Here is a 25,945-nt window from a genome sequence, read left to right on the forward strand (position 1 = left end):
AAATAAACTCTTAATTTTGGCTATATAATTATTTTTGTGATATAAGTCACTAATCATGTCCTGTCAGCTATCTAGACAGAGAAGTCAGATTCCCACTGAAAAAAAAAAGGCTTTCACTAATGAAATGTAAGTTGTACATGCACCAGTTGTAAAAAATTATAGTAACATTCTTGTTTATTTCAGTGCATTCATCAGTAAGCTCTGTGAAAAGAAAATTACAGAGCAATTTTAAATATACACTACTTGCATAGCAATTGATTATCTTGAAAGACTCAACCAAAGTGAAAAATACTCCTGGAAAAACTAACTTTCAGGGAAGAGTGAGCATGATCTGACCTTCTTACAATATACTGCAACTTCCTTTCAGCAAAAATTTTCTTTGCAAGCTAAGGACTTGTTCATATAAATGTACCCCCCCCAAAAAAAATCGTGTAAACATCTTGTGAAAAGAAAAAAAATCACAAAAAGCTGTAAAGGGAGGTGTAAAAAACCCTCAAGCTTAATACCCTATATACTGCATTGCCTTCAGTGAGGAATGAGAATGTCATATTGACAAGTAACAACAGCTGAAGGCTTCCTTTCCCTATAGTAATAGCGAAGTAACATGTACTCGATTCAGGTCATGGATCTGCAGAGGTGCTGAGTGGACAGGCTTCTGCTTACAGATGGTTGATGGGATGCAGAGCACAAGCAGTCAAAATACAGACCATCTGTCCCCTTAGGTGATTGTTTGGTTTTCCTTTCTGTCACCTTAGGCTCCTCAGCTTGACTGCACTCTAAAGCCACTGCTAGTTAGTTTTACTGAAGATACCTGGCAGAGAAAGAGTAGATTTTAAATATGCTCGAGATTGTGAGGGGGCACTGAAGTGCAGCTGTTTGTATTTTGCTCTTTATAAAATAATGATAGAAAATAAAGGATTTGGGCTGATTTTTTTTTCCTAAGCACCTGTTCAGAGATTCCAAACTCTACATTCATCTTTAAGCCCCCATCTCTAAAGTTGAATACTGCAAATACTGTGCTTGCTGCTCATTTTACATGTAGGGCAGGATTTTACAATATAAAATCAAATATGGCTTTTTCCCCCTCACCCCCCACTTTCTTTCTGGTTCAGGATACACAACAAAGAGTATTAAATATTACACAAAGTTATTAATGTTCAATTTCACAGGCTGAAATTTGATTTAGTCCAGTGTGTATGAATTTAAAAAAGAATTTCAAGTATTAATTTCAAGATTCCAATAAGTATAGTCCAGAAAACAGACTCTTCATCCTGAGATTCATCTTCTGTGGTGTGTGAGTATTTCTGGTTTGCCTCCATCTCCTCTGGGTTGTAAGAAGCCTCGCCAAAAGGGTACTGTACAACTGTTCGATCGTAGTAGACCTTCATTTCAAACTCGCTCTCCAGGTGAGAGGGGTGACCATAAATCCCTATTCCCACCGGGCGGCGGAAGTGTGCTGGTACGTGGACAATATCTTGGCCACAAGTTACGGACTGTAACTCGTACTCGTCAAAGCTGGGGTGAAGAGTTATATCAGATACGTACAAATCCGCATCGCCTTTTAAACTCTGCATCTGAAGTACTATCTTTCCCTCGTGATTGAGTCTCAAGTAGCTGTAGTTTCCCGCTCCAATCTGACCTTGAACAACGTGAAGAAGCAGCCATTCTTCAGGTACATCCTCTTCCTCAAAGGTCTTTGCCACAAATAGTACTTGAGCTGCCACAAATATTACCAGGACTCTCCTCCAGCGTGCTGCCATGGCTATTAAGTTTTACTCTGATTCTTCCTACTGTCACATGCGCTACCCTGCAAATACAAAAGAATTTAGATTTAGTATACTCCGTTCCTGGAAGGAATCAGTTTTTGGTTTTAATTTGGTAGTTTTTAGAAATCCTCTCTAGTTCATAAAATGTTAAGCAACTTCAATTAAGTACATTCATTAACTTTTTTTCCTTTTTTTTTTTTTTAAAAAAAAAAAAAAACAGTTAAGAAACCACCCTGTTGCTAAGTTCAGAGCTCTGTATGGTAGGATTTAAATGACCTCAGAAAACAGTTCAGGTGCAAATCCAGGTGCATGTGTGAAGCAGAATGCATTGTGACCCCCAGTAGGAAGGGAGCTAGAACTAAAGACAGATCATCTACTGAGATATATACTAAATATACTAAATTGTGGCTCTACAGCATGGATTATTTCTATGACCAAATTTGGCATATTTTCACTGAAGAACTGCCTTTACTTTCATAAAGTTTTTGTTACCTTACAAATGCTCAGCTCTTTACAGCACTTGCCTACTTGCTGTCTGTTACAGCTCAAGTTGCTGGGACCGTGGGCAGAGGGAAAGGGCTGTTACAAAACGAAGGCCCTTGTGCCCTTTCCCCTTTGTTGCACGCTCCCAGTCGAGCAGCCTGAGCATGCCCGCAGCACTCCAGACCTTTCAACAGCTGCACAAAGTGCACGTGAACAAAGCAGCAAGCTCTGAATTTTGTCAAAGCTTTTCAAAGCATACAGGTGACTGAATTTTACATGCTGGTCTTAGTCAAGTGTGGGAACTGGAAGTACATGCACCTTGATGTTTCAGATGAAGATTTCCGCTCCCTCACGCCTTCCATGAGGAAGGAGCTATTATCTTAAACGTGACAGCTGCTGGTAAATTGCTAGCATGTAAACAAACTGCATTACTTCCACCGAGATATCGCTTAAAGCTTAGTGGTTTTCCAGCTAGCCAGATCTAGGGACAACAACATACGAGCATTTCTGTAGTAACAAGTTTTCTGTCCCACGGGCCTCTAGAACACAAGGCCACAATTCTGCGAAGGCAGCACCACGGAAGGAAGCACAGCGCCCGCAGAACCTGCCGAACCGACCAAGCCCTTTGAACAGTGACAGAAAAGCTGCCTTCTGGATCAGAGAACAAGCCGCTCCGCGGCGATGAAGCAACACCCGAGAGGAGGAACAGTCGCAGCAGAAAACACCTGGCTAAGCACAAGCGACGGCCGATCCCACCTGAGCTCCTGTCCGGCGTCCGGGAGATCTCAGGAGACCTTGGACAGAGCCGGGAGCCCGGCCGCCCCCCTCAGCTGCCTCCTCCCCGCGGGCCGGCCCAGGCCGCGGGCAGGGAGCGGCGGCGCCTCGGCCCGGCTCGGCTCCGCGGACGTGCGGCGGCGCAGGGAGGCGCGACCAAGCCCCACCCCGGGGCCCCACCGAGGGGCCGCCGGGCACGGCACCGCCCCTCCGGCCTCGCCGCGCCCCCTGCACGCCCCCTTCAGAGCCCGGCCCGGCGGCCACCACCCACCGCCGCCGTTACGGCCGTTAAAAGCCGTTACAGCCGGTACCGCCGGCACGGCCGCGCGCGAGCCGCCGCCCGCGGCCCTGCTCTCGCGAGAGCGCGGCGGGGCGCGGCCGTCGCCCTGGCAACCGCCGCCCGGGCTGAGGCGCTCAGCGGGACGGGGCGGGAGGCGGCGGCCGCCAGCGCTGGCTTTTTGTGGCATTTCTCATTTTGTGCAGCTCTTGTGGCGGCACAGACTTCGCCTTAAAGATCACAGGATGGGGAAAAAGAAATGGAAAGAGGGAAAAAAAAAAAAAAAAAAAAAAAAAAGGATTTTGAGAGCCCGCTGATTTCAACAGGCACCTTACCCTGCCTGAAAGCTGTAAAGCTAAGCAAGACTGAAGGACTGGAATTGATAATAAAATCTTCATGGAGAATGTTGTGTGCTGGGTGATGAAAGGGGAGTTGTTTATGCACCTCAGGGATCCTGTATTAATGGAATAAGACAATACGCTGTCTTCAAACCCTAGCTCTCCAATTTCTTAAAACCCACGTAACTTTTGTCCATGCCTATCTCAAACAGATGGGCTGCGTGGACCTGACAAATGTAGATTCCACTAAGGCTGAGCTTTCTTAACATCAACGTCGGTCTTTTACCAACTGCTCAAAACACATCAAACTATTAAAGCTGCTAAATCGCGTTAGTTAAAGTTGCTCTTAAAATGATTGGGTATTGAGATTAGTCACAAAAAGCACACAAAAACATGACATGATGAGGAACTGGTGTTTCCCTAAAATTCCATAACATCGTAAGTCTTTTTATTTATTTTTTTTGTTTGTTTGTTTATTTATTTATTTTCATGTAGCTAGTAGTTCCATGTGGAATAGGTGGATACCCAAGCTATGAGGACCTGCTGGGGCCAGGGTCCTTTAGCGTTGTGTTGCGCTGGAATGGGGCATCGCTAGGGGTTATTTTGCCTGGGGATGCAGCGTGCTGTACATTTCTCACTGCATCCGTCTTTATCAAACTGACTTTACTGGATCAGGGTTCAGCTGTGGCAATGCAGTTGGTGTTGTAACTCCTGCTTGATCAGGTAATAAGTCGGTTCAAGATATCTGATGGCTTCTTGGATTTTTTTCTCATTCCCTAATTTACATGTATATGAATTGTGGGTTGCTGGAAGTAGTGTAGCTACAAACATCTAAAGGTGAGAATGAGCTGCAGTGCAATGAATTAGAAAAAAAGCACCCTGAGATGCTCAGGGACAGCTGCAGACAAGTGCACAACATGCTTCAGAGCAAGCTCTTCACTCCTCAGCACCGTTTGCCCGCCTGAGCAGCACCTTTTGTGCTTCGCCAGCCTTTATTCCCCCACGACTAAACCGCCACGAGGCGTTCACAACTGCATCACTCGTGCAGACTGTCAGAAGAAAGCCCCCATCCAGCGTTCTCGGGGGGGAATTATTTTAGGGAAGCCACGCTGCGTGTCCCGAGCGGTGAATGGGGCCGGCTCTCAGCACAGCACCCGGTGCTCGGGGCGGGGGCGGTCGCGGCCGCGCCCCGTCAGCGTCTCCTCTCCGTGGTAACGGCCCGGCCGTTGGGCGCGGGGCCGCGGGGCCGCCTCGCTGTGAGGAGCCGGGGACATGGCCCCGGTGCTGCCGTGGGCCTGAGGCAGGATGGACAGGGCCGGGGCGCGGCGTTGCGCTGCGGGGAGAGGCAAAGCCGGCGTCGTCTGCGAAAAACACGCGGTGAGATCGCGGCTGTCGGCCCGCTTCGTGCAGCCGGCCTGCAGCCACCCCTACTGCGCGTTCCCGCTGAACAAAAGGGAGCTGTGCGTCTGGAGCCCGGCCGGGCAGGTAAAAGCACAGGGTGCGAGAGGGAGTCCCCAGGGCAGCAGTGAGAAAAAGGCGTGGGTCGGGAGACACAGGTTAATGTGTAAAGGAAAGAGGAAGAATAACGCGATGAAATACACAATTGCCCACCACTTCCTAAAAACAGACCAATTTCCAGCCACCCTCTGAGCAATCGCCACCATAGAAGACAACCCCTAACACCATCTTCTCACACTCCAGTTCTGTTGCAGAGCCTGATGTCGCTTTTTTCGGATATCCCTTTGGCCAGCTCGAGTCACCTGTCCCAGCTGCGTCAGCTCCCAGCTTCTTGCCTGCTCACAGACAACTTGCTGGATGCTGTGGGGACAGGCTGGCAAAATGAGGAAGCCTTGAAAGCACTGTTCAGCAGCAGTTAAAATGTTGTGTATTGTCATCACTAGTTTGGTCACAAAATCCAGAATGGCACCATACAAACTGGTGTAAGGAATGTTTACTTGGTCCCAGCCAGACCCAGTGCAGCTATATTGTAATTTATTAAGTGATTTTGGAGCAATAAAGAAAAATGAGTTTGGAACAATTTTGTTAATTGCTCAAACATTATCAGTTTACAATTTCACACTGTTTGTAATGTTAATTTGAAGTGACTCATTTAACTCTTCTTTATGTACGTTTGTCAGCCACTACATCTGTTAGGACATCAGCACTCAGTTTCCGCACTGTCGTTTGGAAATAAAACCGAGCCACTTCTTCTCTGCTCTGCTTCCCGTGAGTGCGTGATCGTGTGGAATCTGGCTGAATGTGCGCAGAAAGAGCAAGAAGGTAGAGTATCAGCTACCTACCCGCCACAGGGGCAACGCGGCACAGCCGGGAACTGGCCGTGGTCCTGGCCGTGGAGCTGGGCACTGCTCAGCAGCTGGTGGGCCTCTGGAAGCCTGGTACAGCTGGGGAAAAACGAGTAAGCAGCAGCAACAACAGAGACCTCGGTGTACAGACCTGTCAGAGAAAACTCAGAGAAGCACTGTGAAGACAGGTTTTACCACTATGTCACAAAAGGGACACTGACATTATAAGCATGCCAGCACAGCTTAACTAAGCATGCAATGCCAAAATCACTAAATGCTAACTTTTCTAGAATATGTGCAGAACTAGTGTGCTCCATCCTGCTTTGTCTGGTCCTTCCTCTCCTGCCTCTGAAACACTGTTGTGTGTATGTGTGTGTGAAAGAGAGACGTGCAAGTATCTGATCTAGGAGGGGAGTGCATGAGTATGGTGAGAAGTCACAAAAAATGCACGTTCTAATGTCCTGAACACCAGTGAGGGTTGGAGCCTCAACAGATGGAGTTTGATTCTAGGAAGCAGTGCTAACTCCACTTTGAGCTTAAATTGACTGGGAAGTAGAGGAATAACAAAAGAGAATGAAAGAGAGCAAGAACCCAAAGTCCAAAAGAATATTATAGTGTGAGAGTTGGGAATCATTATGGACCTCTTTTGGAGCCTCTATTGTGAAAGAGTGGTGTGGTGTTGTCCATCACTACTAAAAATGTCATAGATTTGCCTATGATTAAATGTGTGGGAGTTGTGTCTTGTACTCTGATCCACACTGAATTGGCAATTCTACATATTATGAAAATAAATGTAAAGAAATATCAACATTTGAAGTACTTTAGTAATACATGTCATCACTACATCTGAATCCATATAAGTGTAACACAGAGAATCAAAGCACAATTCAGGGAGTGGGCATGAAATGGGACTAAGAATATGGGGAAGACAAAAATGGAAGATAGGTATAGGCAGTAAAAGGCATACAGTATGGGTAGTTTTAATACAAAGACATCTGAGAGCCAGATTCACTGCTTCTAGACTTCCTTCTTCCCCTGTTCTTTATCCACAGGCTCTTCAGCAGAAGCTGTATAGTCTTTGTCACCACAGACTGTACTCTCTGCACAATTTTGGCCTGCTTTTTCTTGCCATATTTTTAACAAATATATCAAGGTAGTTAAGGAATTCTTCGTGTGATCCATCTCTCCATTCTGATAGACCTTGACACATTAATCTGCTGTAAAAGACTCCACAGCATTTGGGGTAAAAACAAGAAATGGACAATCTATAGCTGTTGTGACTCTTCTAGTTATTTTTCTGCCTATGAAATCCTAAAATTTAACAAGATACCCAAAGCCTCTTCACATCGTTAAAAGTAGCATCATAAAGTACAAATCTGTAAAAGCCAACCTGCTTAAACCACTGAGATGGTTGATTTTGTGTTCAATTGTCTTCAATTTTGTGTTGAAGAGAGGGATGAAACATGAACCTGTTCTCAAAGCTAGTCTTATCAAACTGTTATGATTTTTAGTGACATACCCCCTCCTTTAACCCTTTCCCACCGAGGAATTAAAATCAAGAGAAGGAAAGTCCCCCTTGCTTAGTGACTGAGTGGCTGAAATACTCACCCAGAAGAAATATTTTTCAAACCTCTGTTCTGATGGGCTTGAATCAGGATTTCTTACCTCCAAAATGAACATGTCACTACTGGGTTCTCTGGGCTCATCACCCTACTCCAAAAATCCTGTCCCTGGCAGTTTTCAATGAAAATATAATTTGATCAGTACACTTATTAGTAGTATCTCAGAGAGCACCAGTTATTGTCTAGGCAACGACGCAGATGGAGAAATCCTGGTGCATAGTTGTGTGCTTTGCTTTCCAATAGCCTGGGATTGGACTAGATGATCTTTAAAGGTCCCTTCCAAACTGTTTTACAAGTCTCTGGTTATTAAACTCTGTGTTATTCTGTACATCTTCCTGACAGATGCTGGCATAGGTGTGTGGTTAGGTAACTGTTGTGCAATGTTTCTGAGAATCAAACTGCACTAGAGTTTTAGAATTTATTGAGTCTTAATAAAATTTCTGCAGGGATAACACCTCAAGGAATTGTTATTGGAACTCTTTTGGGAATAGTGCTTCATGTAAGGTTTAGTCCAGATGATCAGCAAGTGGCAGTATGTGCTGAAAATCGGATCTACGTGTTAAGTGCAAAGGTGAGATACCATTCTTTTTAGCTATGTTGATATTGCTCCTTTAGCTTATTATAATGATACAGTTGTGTCAGAATAATTAATCAAATGCAGTCATCTTCTCATATACATGAAAATAAGTATTAACTAATGCTTTATAATGAATTGTATACTGGATAAGAGACTAGAATAAAAAGTTGAAACAATACCTCAATAACTTAGAAGTAGAAAATATTCTGACAATATCTGAAAAATTACTCCTACGTCATTCATTTTGAAGAAGCAAATGTAGCATTTAGTGTTTTTGCCAGCAGAATGATATAAAGGGCTGCATTTGGCTTAAGAAAAATCTTATTGAATTTATATTTTGAACACAAATCTGGTATTTTTAATAATAATTATTAATTATTAAAAGCTTGAACTAATTGTCAGTTTTTGTTTTAAATCTGATTTGTTTTTGTTTTGGCTAAACTTATCACAGAATGAAGCTATACTAGCTGAATTGAATGGTCACCTGGCTCCAGTTACTGCTGCTGAGTTTTGCACATGGCAGAGAAATGTGCTTATATCAGTGTCTGAAGACAGAAGCTTTAAGGCAAGGAAATTGTAGGGCTGCACTTTAAAATATATATAGTGAATTTTTGAAGTAAAATTGTCTTTTTCTTTATAAATGTTTACTGCAAGTTAAGCAAAAATCATCTTTGACTTTGTAGAGATCAGGACATTGTTCTTAAGAGATGCTAGGGAAATCATTATATATATGTATAATATTATATATATATAATATAATATATATTAAATTATATATTATATTATATATAAATATATATATTATATATATACATATTAAAAATGCAGATTTTATATATTAAAAACTTTCTATGATGAAGTGTTAACTTTGGTAATTTTTATTATTTGGCAAATGAACACAACATATCTTGATCTGTTTGGCTGTAATTGAAGTTTTTCAGTATACTGAACTGAATTAAAGCATTCCACTTCGAGTCTGCTGACAGTGATTGGAATATTCTGTTATGGGAATATTGGTTTGATGTATCACACGATACACATGTCTGCGTTATTAGACACTGCTAGGATTTTTTGCCAGACAGCATTTTACATGATGACACCATAGACTGCTGCTGTTGTATACACAATGACAGTTGAAGACATCTTAGGCAGTAAGGAGGAAAAAGGAGCCTGGGAGAACGCAGGTGTGTCTTCCACGAGATATTGGGATGGGTGCTTTGAATAGATGCAGTTTAGTCTTCCACTGATTGTTCTCTATATCCCTCTAAACATAACCCAGCATTTGATTCAACATGTTGAAGTAAAAGCAGATTTTGCTGTTTTTTTTGTAAACAGCATTTTTTGTTATGTAAAGTGCAAATTTACATATATTTATTTTTAAATTTAATTTTTATGGATCTCTGAGAAAATGCTGGTTTGATTTTTGTCCTTGTCTTGAACAAAGGAAATGCAAAGATTGAATTAGAATTTTAGGAAATAATAATTCTGACTTTCTGATTGTTTCTTATTTTGTTTACATTGACTGAATAAATTAAATAAAGGTGAAAATGACTAAAGAAAAGCTCTTTATGCTCTTTCTTATGATTTTGATGAAGAATTGATAAATTAAACAAAGTTCTAATGATAAAGTGTTTTCACCCGGATAAAAATTGGGACTAAAATGACAATCAGATGAAAAAATCTTTCAAGTCTATCAAATAATTTAGTAAGACTGTCTTCCTACTTTATTTGCCCTGCCTTATTTTGCAGGTTAGGGGCAATTCTCTAAGGGCAGCAACACTGGAGTCTATGGTAGTTGGCTCCAGTGGTTACAGGACACAGGTCATCCAAAGCCTCATGCTGCCCTAGCCCTTTTACTAGGTTAAAGAACTGAAATGGGTGAGAATCTCTTCAGATACAATGAAAAACAAAATCTAGGAAGCAGCTTTTTAGTAGAATATTGAAGTGTGAACAAAGCAAAAAGCTTGGGAGATATACAAAGGCACACAGCCATGTTTGGAGAGCAGGGGCTGTCTGGCTGCGATGCTTTTAATCTATGCTGTGATAGCTATTGTAAATGTAGTAGAAGAAATTGTGTTGAGGAAGGCTTGTAGAAGTAGCAGCATGAGAGGAGATTTTTGTTTTTATTTAGCTTTCTTAGTCAACATAATGATGAAAGCTGATTTTTTTGTGAGTGTATAGATCATAATAATTAGCATTATTACTACTAATAATCTCTTATTGTAGGGCCCAATATCAAAATTGTGAAATCATGCAAACTTCCTGTGTGAAATCTAGAACGAGTTCAAGTGTATGTCTTTACATTATTTTAGCTTAACTTTCAAGATCTCTTAACTTCTAATTGCTTTGTGTATCCATATTGGGTGGGTTTCCTTATCAGTTAAACAAACGTGAACATGGGGTGAAAAACAAAACAACAGCTGCTGAAAATAACCTTACTGTATTGTATCAAGGGTTGCGTTTCCCTGTTTTCACCACTTGATGGCCTTTAAGTATGTGTTTTCCTCAAAGATCTAAGTAGGTGCCTATCTTTATTTATTTATGTATTATTTCCCCCTAAAGGTATGGGACTATTCTACTGGTCTGTTAATATATCAGTCAGGAATATTAACAGGTAATTTTTATTTTTATGTACCTTTTCATAACATCTGTCTCTGACAATAAAATAAAATCATTATAGAGGTATTTAGTTGAGCTAGTCAAAATATTTCTAATAAATTATATGCTAGTAAATATATTGTTCTTTAAAGCCATTTCTTTTCAGGGTAGATAGTTTTAGTGTACTTTCATAAGCATTTCTGTTTGTACAAGGAGTGCATATAACTCTTGGCAATTAGTAAGATATACAAATAGGAGCTCTTTTGTTTTGTAGATACAGCTCCACTCTCTATGGACTTTCTTTCTTTCATGTTTTGTATATGACATGAAAGGACATTTTGTGTACCATATGTAGATTTATTAACAGGGTCTCTAGCTAAAGGCATACATTGACTTTAAAAATGTCAGTGACTTTTGTGGAAAGAGAAGAACAAAAGGAATGAAGAGGAAGACAAACATCTCTAGTGCAGCAAGGACATGCCTTGCCAATAAAATGCCTCCTGAAGTAACATATAGTTTTCACTGGGACCTGCTTAAACTCTGTGCTCATTGTTCCTGCTTATGGTGCAGCTAGTACAGGTTGGAGCATACTTTGACTAGAGACAACACGTGCATGGGAGTTAGTTTTTAGTCTTTGTTAATTATTATTATTCATCGTATCATAATTATTATATGCCCAAAAGTAAACTAAGAGTTCTAACCACATGGTAGGAAAGGAGAGGAAGAAGGGAGACCACCCCCATTGCCTACATGTATGGCAATTGCAACACTTGAAAAGCTTTTTTTAACAGTAATATCAAGGTTTGCAGGTAAAAGGCCATGAGAATAATTGTGTAGGAGCAGCAAGGGAAAACTACTACTACTACAGGGGCCCTGAAAACCATTGCAATAGCAGCTTGGGTGAAAGGATGTGGAAAACCACTGTCATGGTAGTGATTTAGATGGTTACCCAAAAGCACTGCCATGGCAACTTGGATGAAAGGCAGGTTGCAGACCTGCAAGTGGAAAGCCCATTGCAATGCAAAAGCTATGGCCCTTTGCAGCTGTAAGGATTGCAGTAAGGGTGTTGTTGTTTTTCACCTGTCCTTATCAATAGGAGGCATCCGTTTTGAATTGTGTGTTTTAATAAAATATCTGATATCTGTGTACTCTGGAAATAATTGCACCTCTTTTGGCGCAGCATATCCTTTGCAAAGCCTGCTAATTGATGAAGAAAATAAACAGATTATCACTGGATGTGGTGACGGACAGGTAAGAATTAGACATAAAAATTAATCTCTGTATGACAAAACAGTCACCTGTTATTAATTATCTGTCTAGCAAAAATCTTTACAATTTGCATACAAATGTTGAGTTGTTACAATTATTTTTTGTAAGCATAATTCATTGCTTTGAGTATGAACCATGCAAGGTATATAATACCTCTATTATATAATGCAATCTTCTTCCTGAAAACCAGGAAAGGTTTTAGAACTACAATCAGTAAGTACATAGCATGTGTATGCTGAGGGTCTATAAGTACATCCATTTTAATAGAAAAAAGGGTGTAAAACAGAATTCTACTTTTTTGGCCAATGGTTGAAACCCATGACAATAAATCAGAGAGGCCAGGATTTCAGTGTGGTGGAATTCTAAGCAAAATATGATAATGTGACTATGCATTTCAGCTGCTCTTTAATTTAATGTTGAGAATATATTTACCTGAGATTTTTCTATAGCGTTTAAAGGCTGCTTGTTGTTGTTTAAACACTTAACTATAGTGATGCCTAAAAAGAGAAAGGTAAAAATGATATTTATTTCCATGGCTCAGTGAAAAATTGTGTGCACAATACCTTTGATTTTTAATTGTAGGAAATAATCTGTGAGAAGTGTTTTTCAAAGATTTAAACATGGGAATTAGACATGCAATTTAAATTGACAGTGGCTTCTTTTGCTGATATTGAAAATAGCCATTGATGATCTTGGAATATAAATTCATATAATTTAATTTTGGTCCAAGGTGAGATCCCAAGTATAAAAAATCATTAATTATATCATATATAACGTATAAAAATACATTAATTACATCTTTAATATTGGACCTCTAGTTCTTATCCATGTAAGCTTTATGTTTAGTATCAAAAAGTTATTGCAATTACTTTTACTTTTTCTTGCAGCTTCGGATCTTCAGTTTAATCACTGATCATAATTACCGTTGTGTGGCACGTATTGACTTAAAGAAAGAGCAAGAGAAATTCTGTAATAAAATCTGGAAATCTGGCAAAGAATCAGGTAGCATAGTTCTTCTAAGATGCTGATATATTTCAATTATTACTGGTAATTATGTGTGTGCCTTTGATACCGTGAGAGTTTATTATAAGTGATAGAGTTAATGAATCTCAATGACATGGAATTCTTACTGAAGCTGAGATAAAGCATATTTAGGGGCTGTTGGTATATGGCTTTCAGAGTCACTTTTTGATATGAATGCACCTAGCTTCTACAAATTCTTTTCAGTCCCTAAGTAAACTTTTCAGAATTTATTAAGTATTTGAAAGAAAATAGTACTAAAAATAACGCAGTATTGAGGAGAGCTGTTTCAAGAAGGCTGGCTGTTAGGCTATCTCCATCTTTTGAAATGGAAATTAACTGTGGTCTTACATGTATTTCATGCTACTTTACTATATTACTTCGAATCTTCTCTTAAATGCCATCCGTTTCCCTCATTTCATTGTTTTGTTGATAGATGGTATTGTTGATTGGCTATCTTTAGGTGAAAGACAAAATAATTCCAAGCTTTGCAAAACAAACAGTGTGAGACCAGAAGGGTCAGTGGAAACATCATTGTCTATCCTCCTAATTGAACACTGTGACTACTCAGAATGTTTCTGTAACGAAGAAAACATGTAAGTCCGTTAAAATATTACCAAGTATATGACTGGAATCTATTCCTAGGAGTTTCTGTTGGTTCTCAGAACACCTTCACTTCAATTTACTATTTCTTTTTTAATGTGACAGGTAAAACAGAGAATATGTTCAGTGATCTGCAAGTTTTAGTGACCTACTCTTAGATAATATACAGAAAGTGATACAAAGTTAAAACAGGTTACTAGCCTGAAAAATAATTTCATGAAAATGGCATTGGGAATATCCACTTTGGTATCTCTTGATACCAGCTGATCAGAACTAACTAGTTAAAAGTATTTAATTAGAATTAATAAGTCAAATTTATTTTTAGCTTGTTTTCTAAAGGAAATAAGTCTGATGCAGTCACTGCGTGCCTGTGTCAGTTTGCCTTCCTAATGTAAATGTTTAAACTTCATAGGCTGTCAGAGAGACAGACATTTCAAATCATTATGGTTTTACTTCTTCCTATGGAATTGGTTGGCCAAGTAAAGGATGTATATCTAAATTAAATCTTATATTGCAGCTCTTTCCGGGAGAGAAGTTTAACCATATTAACAGACATCCAGGAGTCTATTCCAGATACAGTCACAATAAATGTTTCATAGAACAATTTGATTTTGTTGTTATTTATACCTGGCACTTGGAAAAATTTCTCAGCCAAGTTGTGTTTCAGCAAATGTTTATTCCAGTCTTTGCTCTCAGGTGGGTTGTACAGGTATAGCTGATTAATACTCTGGTTAGATTTATAAACATTTTTGATAAAGAGAGAAGAAAAATATCCATCAGTCTTGTATCATTTTGTTTGACTTTATATCAAATTGAGGTAATTATTTACAAACAGTTATTTCCACGATGCCCACATTTTCTACCATAGAGAGGAAGGAAATGGTGAGTTCTAAGACATACATCTCAGACTTACTTTAATGGGATATCAGACCTCTAAGACCAAGAGAGAAATAATTACAGTCAATTTGTTTTAATGCTTGTATAATACCACTCTCAAATCTTGACAGCTTTACCTTCATGAAAACTATAGATTTGATTAGACCTCTTTAAACATGTCTAGTTTTCTAGCAATGAAGAATTCACTATGTCCCTATGTAAGTTGTCCCAGTAACTGACTCATTTCATTCTACTTCTCATCTGAATTACCTGTGATGTACAGTTATTGGCTCTTTGTATGTTTTTTATTCTGGTAATCCAGAGCCAGCTATTATCAAGTTCCCTCCTTGCATAGCTACTTACAGCTCACTAACAAGTTATCTCTATACTTAATCCTGGATAAAATAGTTTGAGCCTTGTATAAGGCATATTTTCTGTACCTCATACCAATTTTTAACATTTTCTTTTGAACCTTTTCTGAACCTCAGTCTTACTTCTCTTTCAATGTCTTTTTTGGACATGGTTGCCTGAAATAAATCCACAACAGTGGCTTAAGTAAAATAAACCACTGAATAGAGATACCTCTGTTAGCTCTCAATAGAGATAGCATTGCTGTCCTCCTGGTATTGCCTGGAACTGTACACCTGGCATTGTAAAGACTAATTAGCCTTTTAGCTATGGCATCAAGAACATTTTGTTCTGCTTCTAAACCACCATGATTTTTAATTTTTTACTATTAAAAAGTTTCACTATTAAAGAGTTTGTTTTAAAAGTTTTGTGGTTAGAATTAGTTTTCTGTTTGATTTTTAAATTATCGTGTGTTGGTTTTAGTAGAGGTTCAGATTCATTTGAACAATTGACCAGTCCTGGATTTTGCCACTTTTCCTGCCTGCAAAGAAATGCAAAAATGAAATGCAAAAATGAAATGCTTCTGCAATACTGGTGTACAAAAATTTTATGGGTTTCATATTTCCCTAAGCTTTTTGAATGTGAATAATTTCATTGCAACAAATGACATTTTATTATTGTAAAGTCAGTGTGAAATCAACTTTCTGTGTATATAACTTGATATCATTTTTCCTAATAACTTGATAATACCACTTCTCACTGTATAAACATTTCAAAGAATTCACAAATTAATTCAGTCTGTATTTGCAGTGTATGAAAGCAGTGCAAACCACAAATAAAACTATACAGAGCACAAAAAAAAAAAAAAGTATTAAACCACTGTGGTGACTCTTTTCATGCCAAGCATCAACTTTGTTTTTTTCTGTATCCTCATTTCAACTTTTGTGGTCTGACTTTGCAAATCAAATAGATAAGTGTACTCACTTCTATTTGCAAAAAATATTTAAATATTTATGACAGATCTTATTTACTGTGGCATCAAAACATTTTTAGTTTTTGAGAAAGGCAACATTTATTTGGTATAATCAAGTTATGCTTGATAACGTTTTACTTCCGTGAGGGTGCTGACTGAAGCTGTAGACCAGTTGGTCTGCTCTGTGGTGTTGGCAAACACTGGATTTCATTACATAACTGCAATATTATGACCACTAAGCAAAGACTGATGCAGACAGTTGAAGCTTGCCTTTTTATTTTTTTCCCCTAATTTTTGCTGTTTCATCTCTTGTACTGTTGTAGTCTACCAAAACACCTGAAGTTTCGCTTTTTTTTTTTTTTTTTTTTCTTTGTTCATATTACTGATGGTAAAAGTAAGGATATATGTAGATTTACCTCTTCATTTGAATTTACTTTGTGTGCGTACAGTGCTTTTACAGCATCTCCCAGCTCTTACAAACCACAGTAATTTTTGAAGTATATCCTATGCTGGTTTAGATTTGCCATGAGTAATTACATGAAATCAAGAATTGTGTTCTCTTCCTAGTTTTCAAAACTTCACAAAGTTTGATTGAAGATTTGTACTTTATCCTACAGATTAAAAAAAATACTGTAGACTTAATAAATCACTCCAATAAAGATTTTATTGTTGTTATAGTGGAATTGGTAATGAGTATTATTGTATCTTGTAATAAGAATAGCTTCTTCATCACACTCACTTTTTTTTTTTTTTTTTTATTAGACCTTACACCCTGAATTCTAGCTATTTTTGGATAGGAACCTCTACTGGATTGTTAATTATTAATTTGACAACCTTTGAATTGGAAGCTTTTTTATGTTACAAAGGTATGATCATAAAGTATCTGACTACAACATAATGGGATTGCTTTTCTTGTCACCTGATATAAAAGTATAACAATTAGTTTACCAAATAGTATAATACAGTAGAAATTAAGTATTTTTTAATATTTTATTTTAATATTTATTTGTATATGTTTTTCTGGTATTGCTGACTTGTTTCAAAACATGTCACTGCTAGATTTCTGTAGTGGCTAGTGATGAATTTTTATCAAATTTTACAACCTAACTAGATGTTGTTCTATTCCTGCTTTACAATGTGAAGCTTCTTAAACAAGCTAGAGTGATATACAGTGAAAAGAGTGGGTTATGATGTTTTCAAGTTAGTGTAATTTTTTTATTTTTTTATTTATTTATTTTTTTTTTTTCCATTTTCAATGTAAATACAATTCTATAGCACCATGTTCTTTTTGGTAAAGATTACAGTGGCCTAAGCATTCAGTTTGCTGTATCGTGTGCATTAACTAAGAAGACAGTTAATGGAAAGGTAAGTATACATTAAACGTTGACTTAATGAATGTTTACATTTCCATTTTTTAATAAGCATTAATTCTGCATTTCATTTACAGATTAATGTACAACTTTGAGGGTGTTTTTTTTTGTTTGTTTGTTTTTGTTTTTTTTTTTTTTTGGTCTGAATTATACAGTAGTTTCTCTGGAGGTGCTTGATTCTTTATGGAGCTTAGTACTTTTAATAGCTGGGTAGTTTTAAAGCTCTCACAATTTGGATACTATCTGAAATGATTAATAAGAAAAAAGTGAAGTGTTTTTTATAGTAGTTGGTGTGTACCTTGGACACTGAGAATGACCACTGTGGGAGCAGAGGTACTCTCTTAAGGGAAAAAAGCATATACATGTTGTTACACCTTTTCTCAAGTAAATGCTGGGATGAACTGCTTCTGAATCCTTCCAAAAAAACCTGCTAATGCTATTTGAGTTGTGAGAAAAATTCTGTGGAAAATCACCAAAAGAGCTTTTAAGGAAAATAAAGGTGATGTTTCTATGCTCCATTTTTTATATTAGTTTTCTTATAGAAGTGAGCTGAGCCTTGCTTCATATTTGACATAGCAGTGTTTTCTTTTAAAGAAGGCTCTCTCACTTAAATAATTGTCCTGGTTTCAGTTAGCACAGAATTAATTTTCTTCCTAGTAGCTGGTGGAATGCTGTGTTTTGGCTTAGAATGAGAAGAGTGCTGATAACACCCCGATGCTTTAATTGTTGCAGAGCAGTGCTTATACTAAGCCAAGGACATCTCAGCCTTTGCTCTGTCCTGCCAACGGGCAGGCTGGGGGGTGCAGTAAGAGCTGGGAGGGGACAGACCCAGGACAGGTGACCCAAACTAGCCAAAGGGGTATTCCATACCATCTGACGTCATGCTAAACAATATATAGGGGTGGCTAGCCGGGGGGAGGGCGCCGGACTGCTCGGGGTTAGGCTGGGCATCGGTCAGCGGGTGGTGAGCAATTGCATTGTGCATCACTTGTTTGTACATACTATTATTACTTTCGTATTATCACCATTGTATCATCATTATTATTATTGTTATTATTATTTTTGTTATTTTTTTTCCTGTCTTATTAAACTGTCTTTATCTCAACTCACGGGCTTCACTTTCCATTTCTCTCCCCCGTCCCAGAGAGGGAGGGGGGAGGGTGAGCGAACGGCTGCGTGGTGTTTAGCTGCCGGTCGGGTTAAACCACGACAATAATTCACTTGTGTTAATCAGTTCTCAGTGTGTTTTCAGCATGACTCTGAAACCAGTCTTACCTCCATGTGTGACTCTTTTCTCATGACTCTTACTGCATAAATATCTGTATTGTAGAAGGTGTTGTAATTTCTGTGAGTGTTAGGTATGAAAGCCTGTTAGGGCACATATTTAAGCAGCATAAGCATATTTTTGAAGGAAAGCATTAAGAACTTTTTACTGCTTAAAACTCTGTGAGATGAAATTGATGGACATTTTTGAGTAATTCAATAAATGACACAAAATAATTCTCTACTACAAATGACTTAGAGCTTAAATTACAAAGTACATGGAGTGTTAGTTTGCAGTATAATTGCTGCAGGTTTTATGTGTGATCACCTCAATGTTTGAAGATGTGATTGCTGTGTTGGAGGTTAACCTTCCTGCATTGGTGAGATCTCAGCAGGGTGGTATGTTCGTAAGAGCAAGTGAGAAGAGTCTATCAGTCATTGCCAGGTACAGTATAACTTGAAGTGGTTTGTTTGTTTCTTTTTGTTTGTTTGTTTTTTTGTTTTCTTGCTTGCTGAGGGAGCACTCTGATCCATCATCCAGATTATTAGAATAGATATTGAATAGGATTGGACCCAGTACTGGCCCCTGGAGTACTCCACTGGTTACTGGCCTCCAAGTAGGCCTTGGCCACTGATCACTGCCCTCTGGGCCTGGCTGTTCAGCCAGTTTTCAACCCCCTCATTGTGCTCATCCATCCCATACCTCATCAGCTTCTCTGAGAATCTTATGGGAGACAGTGTCAAAAGCCTTACTAAAGTCCACGTAGACTATATCCATTGCTTTCCCCTTGTCTACTATGCCAGTCATTTCATCCCAGGAGTTCATTAAATTGGTCAAGTATCACATCCCCTGGTGAATCCATGGTGACTACTGATGACTCCTTTATGATCTTGGAAGTGGTTTTCAGGAAAACGCTGAGATCTTGAAGTCACTGGAAAATGTACAGTTTACAGTGAAGAGAAGTGAAGATTTCAGTGCTTATAATAATATCACCACTTAGAATTCAAAGAAATGAGATTTTAACCTGTAAATGCACTGGCCTGTGAATATAATCTGGACTGAGGCTTGCTTATGCTTCTGGGTATCTGAAATGATAAGTGATATACTCCAAAAAGCGCACTGGTATTGCACACATACACACAAATAACTAAAAAGTTTTGACACCTTTTCCTAATCTGATGCTTTTGTCCATTGCATTGATTGATTTGTGGTTTTGGCTTTATAACTTAGGTGTTCTTTGTTGCCAGAATCTCCATTGCGTAAAGGTTTAAATAAAAGCAAAAAGGAACCTTCTAGGAAAACACTTGGTAAGTGTAAAACAAATTTTGATATTAACTAATAATGTTATATATTTAAAAACAATAACTGACTCCACTATGTGGTGCCTATTATAATGAATATATTGATTTCTCTTATACTCGGCATTTTATATTTATTTCATTAGAAAGAATTTTATTCTTATGCTGACATTTCATATTCCACATATATATTTGTAGTGAATGGTAATATAGCATTTTTCTTCTTTTAAATATAATCCTCTGAGAACTTTGGGTTTTGAAATAGTTAAAATGTGTAGAAAGTTTACATTTTCCACAAGTATTTTCACAGTATGTAATATATTTTTATGTATAAAAATATATTATATTTTCTTTCTTATTTTTAATGACATGTTTTGATTAATTTTATCCTGAAGAGTCTTCTGTTAATACCTGTAAGTTTAGAAAGTTTTGCCTCAGGTTCCTGATATTTGACTAAAAACCAAACATCAGACTTCCAGTTGCTGTGGGAGCACATGTAGCTTCTTTGCTTAACAATAGCAAAACTAAGTCCAGAAAATACATAGAAAATATATCTTTTTCATCATCAACTTTTCTTTAGAAAAGATAGAATATTACCAGTAGCTGTAGATGTGTAGAATAGTCTATTTTGATTATATTGATTGTACTTCATGGACGTGCTAGAATGTCAAAGGTTATATTTTTAGTTTTGTTTGATATTTTGAGAATGCATCTACAATGTTTTAGCTAGAATTCAAGCCTGCTTCTGCAACCCAGCACTGATGCCAGTTTTACTCTCGTTGACATGTCTCATTCAGATAGCTTAGGTGCTGTAAGGAAATAAATCTCTTACGGCAAGTGGTGTTGGAAGTTCCACAGGAAGGACCCTTTTTTGCCTCTTCACTACTTAGAAAGAGAGGTTTGCTGGTGGGAGTTGAAGGCGCATCTATCCGCAGCATAGGTGAATGTGCCCACAAGCTCACTGCCAATGCACCTGAAGTTTTCCCCTGGGAATATGAACAAGTTTTCCCCTTTTACACCATTTATGTAATTAGTTTGTTTCTGCTGATAGGAAATGCTAATAATTTAGTTTTGGTTGGAGGCTGAGGCTTCTCAGAACAGCAGCATAACTGCAGCTTTTATTAATGACTTCCGAAGCCACATAAAAGAACAAACATTTATTTGTACCTGCCAGTCAGTTTATTAAAAGTCTTTGGATTTGTTCTATGTTACAAATATAGGGCGTGAATAGATTATAACTAGTGCTTATAAAATCTAAGCATAAATTAAGCAATTACAAAACAAATTTGTGAGTCGATGAAAAAAAATCCTCAGAACAGTATTTTTGTTAGTTCAAAGTTTAGAGAAGTTCCTACTTAATACTATTCGAGAAGGGATATTATTCAAAGGAACAGTTTATATTTCTTTCCTTTTCTCAATATTCACTATTTTACAATAATTGTTCATAAATATGCTTTGTAATATAAAGAGACATTAAAAATTGCTAGAGCAGAAGTTTAACTGTGCATCTAAAAACTTGTAAAAATATAATGTTAAGAAACACTTTAATGAATATTAAGTTACTTTACTATAGGTGTGAAAAGCACTGTGAAAGATCAGCCATTGGTTTTCCATTATAAAATTCAGTCATCAGGATATACAGCAGCACCACGGTGAGTAGATATGTTAGTATTTTAGCGGTTTTACTGGTGTATATTTTATCACATAATAGGTATGTGTAATCTCACCACTGTGAAATTAACGACCCATAAAAGGTAGATATTATATTAACAAACAAAATATTTTAAAAAATGTGTTGTAAAACCAACATTTTACAGCTTTTGATTGGTGTCTTGGAATGAAAAATTCTGTGTACGTTTGCACAGTGCCTGTTTCCAAGTACTATGTCACAACCTGCTTAGCTCTTTCCCTCATTCTACACATACAGAGTATTCTCATGTCAACATACAGAGAAGTACGTCTTTCATTTCATCTTAGCCATCTGTTGAGATGGGCTATGTTACAATTTTGTGAGTTGTATAACCTCTCCTTGCTGGTGTGGTATTGTCTTTGAAGAACTTTTTGGTAGTGGTTGTTTTTTAGGAGCCTCTAAAATCCCTTGTGAAACAGTTCTCTGAAAGTTGCTGTAACTTTGCCTATGTCCTTTGGATGCTTGCAAAGGTTTCTCTTGGGATGAACAGTTCACTCAGATGGAATGAGCAGTGTTGTGCTAGAGTTCCCCAGAGAAATGGAGATTTTATGTCTGTGTCTCAAAGCTCAAGGTGATCCTAGACAAGGCACTTCATTTTTGGTATGGATTATGCTGGACAGTACCATTCTTGCGTATTATAACTGTTATAGCATAAATATAATGGTGCAAGGTATTATATGAGAAATTATCCTTATTTTGGATTCAAGTGGGTGTTGGAACTGAGACATCAAGAATAGCATTTGCCTGTCAGCAGTAGACTTGAGTATGTTTTAAGTGGTCTGGGGAAAGAACCACTTAGGTTTACAATTTTAGCTACTGGGAGATCTGGTTTTATATTCTGAGAACAACTATTAGAGGCTGGGACCTCAAAATAAATTTAATGACTTTGAAATGATGGACCCATTTTTGCTGGGGTCCATGATTCCTGGATGTGTTGTGTGTGTTCCTGGTTCAGTGAATATACAGACTGTGTTGTCTTTTCTCTTCAGTTTCTCTAAACCTGAAAGCTTTAGGTAAGATAGGATGAACTTGAGCACTGGACTCTGTTAGTTCAGGAAAGATCTATTCACCTCATCCCTAATTTTGTGACATAGAATTTCCTTGTTTTATCAAACTCACCATTTAAGTGTTCATTGAGAACATGACTTGAAATGTTCCTTCATCAAAAAATCAGAGTCAGAGGAAACTAAATCTGGCTTAAGGGCTTCTATAAAATTGCACCCTCATCTCTTGTGTCTTGTTTGTTTACTTGTCAGTTGAAATAGTTCTTGGTTGTGTGCCATCATCGTGATGATGCGTAGGAAAGTTAATTCATAACTTCATACCTTTCGTTCATCCCACCCACCAGAGTCGTCCCTGGGAAACATTCTGAGTTGCTTTCTAACAGGGTGTCAGACTTCCACCTTATCCCAAAAAATCACCTTTGTTGTTTCTCCAATCTTCAGACCTGTGAAATAGAAAGTAAGAAGCGTTAAAAGTGCAAGAGCTTCAGGATGGAGTGTCTTTCACTCTTCAGTGATCTGCACGCAGCGGCAGCTCTTGCAAAGAGCATGCTAAGAAATGTCTTAATTAAGTGTTGTGCTGCCACTACTGCGAGATTTAGCATGTCTGACAAGCTCGGTTTCCAGAGAGTCTGGACTCCATTCCATTTCTCAGGGAATGTAGCAGAGAAATCTGATAATTCTGCTGAAGTATAGGGAAAAACTGGCTAGGGAAAAGACCTTTGACACCTGTTTTTACCCATTTACTTTTTTTTTTTTTTTTTTTAATGATTATTATTATTATTTGTTGAAACTGGTGTTGCTATATGAAGAGTTGTGCTGCACTTGCTGGCTTTATGTTTTGTCAACTCAAAACTTACCTTCCCTTTTCAGTTGTTCCAGTTTTCTTTCAAAATCTGTACTAGGCATTCTCTCTCTTTTTTGAAACTCTTCTCATTTCTTCAGTCTGCAGAAAGAAATATCTGAGGACTTTATGAGAATGGATTTTGGCCTTCAGAATGCTTTATCCAAAAAGTAACTGACAGAAAGCAGAACTTATCTGTAAATTTGAGCATTAGATCGTTAAAGATACCTTTATCATTCGTTGTGCACATTATCTTACCGACTGACGTTAGTAGCAGGCATAAATAGTAAGAAGGAACTAGGGTTATATTTTGTTTGAAACAAACTGCTTTTCTTTCATGAAACATTTAATGTTTCATATAGGAGAGTCTCTGTTCTTTCTTGTAGAATGACCATGTTTTCTCCAAATACTAACCTGAAGAAAAATTATATATCAAAGCGGAAGACCAGTGTTGAATGGTAGGTAACCTAGCAACTGCATTAGAAGAAGAACAAATTAAAATGAGTTCTATCATAAATATTATTTGTAACTGCTACTCTCATGGGAACGCTTTAGTTAGTAGTATCAATAGAACTAAAATGCTTTGTAAATTTGCTACAGAATGGCTGTAACAAATGATTCACATGATCAGATTGACAATTAAAACTGATTAAGTCTTATGCAGAAAATCTACACATTTATTTTACTTGGATTTTTGTTGCTAGACAGTAAAATAGGTGTTAATTATGGTTGGAGGCAAAGTTCCAACAAGATCTTAACCTGCAGTTCTAGTCAGAAAAGCAATGGAATGTGCCAAGGTGAGACTTAATGATTTCCTATCATGTGCCTCATTCACTCCTAAAATCAAGTATAATCAAGCTCTGTTATTTAAACAGAGATTGCATAATGATATAGTTTGGCCAGTGGATTCATGATCACTGTGGATACAAAGAGCTAATATTTTTTTAGAGCTGGCACTTTTAGTTTGTGTGGTACATTAAATGGGGATATTACACACATTTTTTTCTCTTTCCACCAAATTCTACAAAATAGTCATTGTTCTTTGTAGTACAAACATAAAAATATTGATGAATGCAATTTTTCTTTTTCTTCTTAAACTCTTAAAAATTTAATAGATGGTGGCTGAGTTTTTATATTCCTTGCACACATAGGTAAGCCTTTAGATGAGCATTTCAGATGATTTTCAATATTGGTTTGCATTATTTTGTGATGGATTAAGCTACTTAGCACTTACTGTTTTGTTTAATACATTGTTAAATAGATAAGTGTCACTCTTGCTTTTATATATACATGGACTTTTTTTTTTCATATTGCTTACTGTCACAAGGTAGTTTGTGTTCTTAAAATAATTTCACTAGTTAATTATAAATCTTAAAAAGTTTGATTTTCTGTAAAATTCCATGTTAATTCTGGATTCTATGAATTTATAGCAGTTATAGAAGTATGACAATTTTTAATTTGTTCTGTCCCTTATCCTGGATTTAACATAAATTCAGGGAATATAACATAATATTCAGGGAATATTTACATAAAGATACTTACAATAACTCCCCAAATAACATTTACTTCATAATTGAAATTACTACTGGTTTTAGGTATTTCAATATTTTTCCTCTCTTTCTCTCTTTCCCTTCTTTGAAGTACACGTAAAGAATATCCTTTGGAAAGTTCTCCTCCAATCAACTATGAGAGAGAGATATCTGTTACTTGTAAACCAACCCCAATCTCTTGCATTCAGTATTCTGGTATGTATAGGTGTTATAAAAGGTACTCTTGCTTCCTTGTGCAGACAGAAAAACAAAATTTGTGTGATGTGGTTTATTAAGGCCATGGATTTGCTAGGCAAATTCCCAGAAAACTCTGGCATCTACTGTCTGGTCATAATTTTTTAACTTGCAAATGCATGCAAGCTGCTCACATGTATGCAAAAGGATTGTAATTCCTCTCTGACTTACATCTTGTTTGCTTTTGGACTTGTTCTATCACTTTTCCATTACAACTTGAAAATTAGTAGTCTAATACATTCTTTCATTACGGAAGTTTATCTTCTGAGACATTTCTTTAGTGTTGTTAGAGTGTATTAGAGGCTGAAATTCTTTTTAAAAATAATCAGAATACTTCTATTTTTTATGTAAAAAATATTCAATTTTTATATATAAACATGCTAAAAAAGAATTGTTGAATATAATCCAAAGAAGAGTATTTTTCTTAACTGCTTTTGAGAAGTGTGTCTTGTCATAGGTTTAGTCATTTCCAATCCATATAAATAATACTATACAAAAATAACTTCCTAGTTCAGCAATCAAATGTATCACCAAGTATATAAATATATCAATCTACACTCTGCAAACCACAATGCATACAAAGTATTTAAAAATGTGTATCTTTATAAATATTTTGGGGACAAGAACAATTTTAATCTTCAAGAAATAAAAGCAAACCAGATGCAATCAGTAACTTCTAAAACATACTTCAGCCCTAAGTGTTCCCTAAAGACCTGGAAGAAATTATTTTTATGGGTCATGAAGGAAATCAGTTGCAGAGAGATCTTTTGTAGGAATGCTCCATGATCTTAGAATTAAAGGCTCCTTTTTAGGAAAACAATATAAATAAGTAAATAAATAAACCAACCAACCAAACAAACAAAAACA

General features: G+C 37.4%; 2 protein-coding genes across 2 annotated transcripts in view; one reads left to right on the forward strand and one right to left on the reverse strand.

Moving 5' to 3' along the window:
* Positions 1–1,201: 1,201 nt before the first annotated feature.
* LOC309876846 (UPF0669 protein C6orf120 homolog) lies at positions 1,202–3,360 on the reverse strand. Its single transcript, XM_082757634.1, has 2 exons — positions 3,006–3,360; positions 1,202–1,807 (listed from the first exon to the last, which is right to left on the reverse strand). The coding sequence occupies exon 2, from the start codon at positions 1,758–1,760 to the stop codon at positions 1,203–1,205; it is 558 nt and encodes a 185-aa protein (XP_082613760.1). The 5' UTR covers positions 1,761–1,807; positions 3,006–3,360; the 3' UTR covers position 1,202.
* A 1,583-nt stretch (positions 3,361–4,943) lies between these two features.
* The window catches only part of WDR27 (WD repeat domain 27), a gene marked incomplete at both ends in the record, with an annotated part of 119,934 nt that continues 98,932 nt past the window's right edge, over positions 4,944–25,945 (forward strand). Inside the window, 15 exons of the mRNA XM_082756162.1 lie at positions 4,944–5,123; positions 5,777–5,918; positions 8,010–8,134; positions 8,592–8,705; positions 10,703–10,754; positions 11,919–11,989; positions 12,895–13,009; positions 13,491–13,623; positions 16,590–16,693; positions 17,125–17,192; positions 18,772–18,905; positions 19,692–19,768; positions 21,333–21,411; positions 23,681–23,752; positions 24,936–25,039. Coding sequence (XP_082612288.1) covers positions 4,944–5,123; positions 5,777–5,918; positions 8,010–8,134; positions 8,592–8,705; positions 10,703–10,754; positions 11,919–11,989; positions 12,895–13,009; positions 13,491–13,623; positions 16,590–16,693; positions 17,125–17,192; positions 18,772–18,905; positions 19,692–19,768; positions 21,333–21,411; positions 23,681–23,752; positions 24,936–25,039 — 1,570 coding nt within the window. The remainder of the gene's footprint in view (positions 5,124–5,776; positions 5,919–8,009; positions 8,135–8,591; positions 8,706–10,702; positions 10,755–11,918; positions 11,990–12,894; positions 13,010–13,490; positions 13,624–16,589; positions 16,694–17,124; positions 17,193–18,771; positions 18,906–19,691; positions 19,769–21,332; positions 21,412–23,680; positions 23,753–24,935; positions 25,040–25,945) is intronic.

This window comes from Aythya marila, assembly GCF_965140915.1.
Source record: "Aythya marila genome assembly, chromosome: 3".
Classification (NCBI taxonomy): Eukaryota; Metazoa; Chordata; class Aves; order Anseriformes; family Anatidae; genus Aythya; species Aythya marila.